The 5,423-nt window shown below is 35.4% G+C and overlaps 1 protein-coding gene across 2 annotated transcripts in view; it reads right to left on the reverse strand.

Moving 5' to 3' along the window:
* Positions 1-4,197, reverse strand: part of LOC103473327 (transcription factor 7-like 1-B) — an 11,100-nt gene extending 6,903 nt beyond the window's left edge. For both annotated transcript variants that reach the window (XM_008423475.2, XM_008423476.2), the window contains exon 1: positions 3,987-4,197. In XM_008423475.2, the coding sequence (XP_008421697.1) occupies positions 3,987-4,003 (17 nt within the window). In that variant the 5' untranslated portion in view covers positions 4,004-4,197. The remainder of the gene's footprint in view (positions 1-3,986) is intronic.
* Positions 4,198-5,423: the final 1,226 nt, after the last annotated feature.

The raw sequence follows: 5,423 nt of genomic DNA on the forward strand, positions 1-5,423 counted from the left end.
GTAAGTCACGCTATTGCTTGGATTTTAGATGGCAGATACATACATATGTACTGCTCAAAAAAATTTAAGGGAACACTTCAGTGATCACTTAAATGTTAAAGTGTTCCCTTTATTTTTTTGAGCAGTGTATATATAGCGTATACACAAACCGGATTCCAAAAAAGTTGGGACACCAAACAAATTGTGAATAAAAACTGAATGCAATGATGTGGAGATGGCCAATGTCAATATTTTATTTGTAATAGAACATAGATGGCAGATCAAAAGTTTAATCTGAGTAAATATAACATTTTAAAGGAAAAATATGTTGATTCAAAATTTCACAGTGTCTACAAATCCCAAAAAAGTTGGGACAAGTAGCAATAAGTGGCTGGAAAAAGGAAATTGAACATATAACAAATTGCTGGAAGACCAATTAAAACTAATTCGGTCAATTGACAACATGATTGGGTATAAAAAGACGTTCTTAGAGTGTCTCTCTGAAGCCAAGATGGTAAGAGGATCTCTAATTCCACCATTGTTGCACAGAAAGATAGTGCAGCAATACCGGAATGGTGTTATCCAGCGTAAAATAACATTAAGTTATCATCATCAACCGTGCATAACATCATCAAAAGATTCAGAGAATCTGGAACAATCGCTGTGCGTAAGGGTCAAGTCCGTAAAACTCTACTGGATGCTCGTGATCTCCGGGCCCTTAAACGTCACTGCACCTCAAACAGGAATGCCACTGTCAAGGAAATAACAGCATGAGCTCAAGAATACTTACAGAAAGCATAGTCAGTGAACACAATCCACCATGCCATCCGCCGCTGCCAGCTGAAACTCTACAGTGCAAAGAGGAAGCCATTTCTAAGCAAGCTCTACAAGCTCAGCTGTTTGCACTGGCCAGGAGTCATTTAAAATGGAGTGAGGCTAAATGGACGATTGTTCAGTGGTCAGATGAGTCACGATTTGAAGTTCTTTATGGAACACTGGGACGCCATGTCATCCGGACCAGAGAGGACAAGAATAACCCAAGTTGTTATCAACGCTCCGTTCAGAAACCTGCATCACTGATGGTATGTGGTTGCATGAGTGCTTGTGGCCTGGGCAGCTTGCATGTCTGGAAAGGATCCATTAATGCAGAGAACTATGTTCAGGTTCTAGAACAACATATGCTCCCATCTAGACGTCATCTCTTTCAGGGAAGACCCTGCATTTTTCAGCAACATAATGCCAGACCACATTCTGCAGSMATCACAACATCATGGCTACGTAGGAGAAGGATCCGGGTACTGAAATGACCAGCCTGCTGTCCAGATCCTTCACCTATAGAGAACATTTGGTGGATCATAAAGAGGAAGGTGCAACAAAGAAGGCCCAAGACGATTGAACAGTTAGAGGCCTGTATTATAGACATAAATGGGAGAGCATTCCTATTTCTAAACATGAGAAACTGGTCTCCTCTGTCCCCAGACGTCTTTTGGGTGTTGTAAGAAGGGGAGATGCCACACAGTGATAAAAATGACAAGGCCGTTTCTCAATATGCGTTCTTGTCTGTACTTGTGTTCTCGCGTCCTCGTGAAACGTCATCGACAGCGGCCCAAGTACTGTTCCAATTCAAAGTACACATCCAGGCAAGAACGCTTAAAGTACCCGGATGCGTTCTTGCTCCGCCCATTTTATCAAGGATGCATCAATGCATCCTTCTGCGGACTTGAGGCAGCAAGATATCCCACAATGCAATGCGCCACCAGCAGCGGTAAATATAGAAGGTCAGTACAGAAATGTATTGCATTTTTAYCACCATTAATTGCCACRAAAACTCATTTAAATTTGTTTTTAGGCKAGAAAGTAGACCTTATAGCTTCATCTATCCACTCAGTTGATCCAGAATATTCATACTTTAATATTTGCTCCGGAGTTTTTCGGAGTAGCATAGCTCTGCTAACAGACCGGAGGAGCTGCCAGTTTAACGGGCGGTTGGAACGTGTTTTCCCCGCTAACCGCAGCCTGATTTCAGCAAGTCACTGTCGTTTTCCGCTGCTTGTTATCTGTTCGTAGCGGCTGAAAGTGCGATATAAAGTTAGCTGCAAGTAGCAGAATAGGAAATATATTTTCTATTAGCTTATTTTTTTTTATATTTATTTAGTTAATATTGGTATTTTATAAATTGTGTTGACACAGACTTTCCATTACTTTCATTCGCTAAATTAACGAATGAAGGTTTTTGGGCATTTAAATTCGTAGTAAGAAAAATATTTTAATACAATGGCCCTTCATGATCAGAGAATCATACTTAAATTTGTAAATAAATAAAAAAGCATTTCCCTAGGATTGGCATTTCATGTATGAGAGTGAACTCTTATTTTCAGTGTTTTATGCAGGCAGCTCTTCAGGTGAGCAGACTGCACTTCCAGGTTTACTTCCAGCTTCCAAAAACTCCTGGAGATTCCCTTCATCCCCGTGTCCTGACAATGTTCTCTTCACTGTCTCCTCATCTTCTTAAAAAAAAAAACAACTATTAAATTATGGTAATATTTGCTTTTGACCGTCTCAGTATGAATTTCCTGGAGTTGTTGACTATCTGCTTGTTTTGGTTTATTTATTTATTTTGTTATTCTAATAAAGTCATTCTACAAAAAAATATGTTTCTCTTTCTATGCTGGTATCTTACTAGTGTATACTTGATTATGATAACAAAGGAAACATACGTTTTAAGTGTTTAGTAGTTATTATAAAATAACCATCCAGTTGTGTGACAGGAACTCTGGCCAGATGCAGGTTGGTAAAACATTAAATATGAAATAATTGTTTTAACTTTCCCTGTTTATGAATCCCTGGCAAACCTGGGGAATAAGGAAGAAATCAGTTAACTGCATGACAGGCTGGCCATCATCTATTATGATTTGTCATTATAAGCGAATAATCTGATGAAGGTGGCAAACAAGACTCAAGCTTCACTGGTAACAGAAGTCTGAAAAAGTAATTTGAGGTGATAAATTGTTTTCTATTAAGCTTTTTTCAATCTAATAAAAAAACTTAATCCCGTTCATTTGAAGGTTTTTCTACTTAATTAATTTTCCTTAATTATGTATATTTGATATCTGTCAATATTTGTCCCAATTATTATATGGTCCAGTCCCAATTGTTGAATTGTTCAGTTTAACACAGGAATTATCCTGCGTTAAACTGAACAATTTATTGAAATTTACGGAAGTTGAGTGACGTCATCAAGAACGCCCTGTTCCAATTGGCGAACCAGCGCACTGCGTCCTTGTGAACTCGGTAAGAACGGACGTTCAACTGTTCTTGCGGGTACGTACTTGGGAAGGACTCAAGAACGTACTTGCGTTCTTGAGTATTGAGAAACGGCCCTTGTCCCAACTTTTTGGGGATTTGTTGACGTCATGAAATTTTGAAACAACATATTTTCCCTTAAAATGATACATTCTCTCAGTTTAAACTTTTGATCTGTGATTTGTGTTCTATTGTGAATAAAATATTAGATGTTGGCACCTCCACATCATTGCATTCAGTTTTTATTCACCATTTGTTTTTAGTGTCCCAATTTTTTGGAATCCGGTTTGTGTGTGTGTGTGTATATATATATATATATATATATATATATATCACTAGTGGCAAAAAAAATTATGATGCATAGAATCACATATCTAAGTCTAAACTATGGTACGGAGAGTAAGCACGTATAAAAACATGCTTTATCTCTGGCATTGTTCATTAAAATTGTAAATTTCTGATTTATTAAAATTAAATATGATCGGTACACTTAATGATATTAGGTAATGCATTCGGCAAGTACTTTTACTTTTAATACTTAACTATTTTACTTTTACTTAAGTACAAATGTTAATGTGGTACTTTTACTTTTACTTAAGTACATATTTTGGGTACTTTCTACACCACTGGTTCTTATAGATGTTACAGAATCCTAAAAAAACAAACAAACAAATAAATCTCTCCGTCTCCCTGTAAATACTGACCTGACGTGTTCAGACATGGTCAACTTCTCTATCCTAACCTGCTCGTTAAAATATTCCTCAAGTTTGATTTCTTTGAACTACGAGTCTAAAAAAGCTGTTCGCTCGATGAAGGCTCACAAACTAAATGGTGAAGGTGAAACGTGTCACTCGGATCTTTGGCTCTGTGACTCAGGTTCCATGGATTGCTTCTTGTGATGTCAGCCTCTTCTGCCACTCTGTTTCCAAACCCGTCAAGAAACCAACATAATTTGTTTTGTTTTAACCAACCGTTGTTGATCACAGAACAGGTGATTTCTGAATAGACTGATAGTTTACCATCAAAAAAATGAATTTAACGTGCAATTTTATAAGTTGTCGGGGGGACAACAGTGACTACTGAGCCTCTGTTGATAAAATAATCATCAACACATATTTTAAGAGTTGTACACCCCAAAACAGTGGTGTTTCTTTTCTCTTTTAGGTCTGAAAAGGTCATTAAAAACTTTTCAAACACTAAATTTCTTTGCATTACTTCTTCTCACCACTAGATGGTGCACTTACAAACAAAACGAAGGCAGCTTGTTTTGTATTATTGTTTAGTGAAGGTTATAGATAGAAACTTTATTAATCCCTTTGGTATTTTCCCTCAAGGAAATTGTAAATTATTATTTTATATATATATTTTTATATACAAAAAAAATAGCGACTAAAGTTTATTTCATGAGAATATTTAAGTTTTAGTTCAGTTTTACATTTTTGCAAACTCAGGAGATGGTGGAGAATCTGTGATGCTGTGGGCATGGGGGGTTTTTTTCTTTGCTTTTTTTTACGTTAATGGAACCATACCATTTTAGTATGGTAAAATTAAAAAAAATAAAAATCACAATACCATAAACTCTGAGGTATTTGAAAACAGGTGTTCTTCCTGGGCATGTTGAAATCTGAAGACAATAATAATAATAATAATAATAATAATAATAATAATAATAATAATAATAATAATAATAATAATAATAATAATAATAATAATAATAATAATAAAACTGCAGTAAGAAACTTTTACAATGACAAGAAGCATGACTGTATATTATATAATTATTTATCCATGTCATTCCTTAAATGGCATAACTATAAAATAGCCACACGTTTTATGTCAGCCAAATGATTTAAAACAAAGAAATTCAATTAAAAATATTTTATATATTCATCTTACATATATTTAGCCACATTTGCAAATATATTCACAAAGGTGAATAAAATGAAATCTAAGTTTAAATTATAGATAATCGCCTTTAAGTATTTTTCCATTCGTTCATGTTTAAAATAGGCAAACATTTAATTGGTTAATCTGTTAATTCTCAATCCAATTTTTGGTTGTTTCTGTTTTGTTTTTGTTTTTTTAATGTTGTGAGATAACGTGGAACTACTGGAAATTATTCAAGCGCCTTTCGAAACAGA

Source organism: Poecilia reticulata, linkage group LG12 (genome assembly GCF_000633615.1).
Source record: "Poecilia reticulata strain Guanapo linkage group LG12, Guppy_female_1.0+MT, whole genome shotgun sequence".
In the NCBI taxonomy this organism is placed as follows: Eukaryota; Metazoa; Chordata; class Actinopteri; order Cyprinodontiformes; family Poeciliidae; genus Poecilia; species Poecilia reticulata.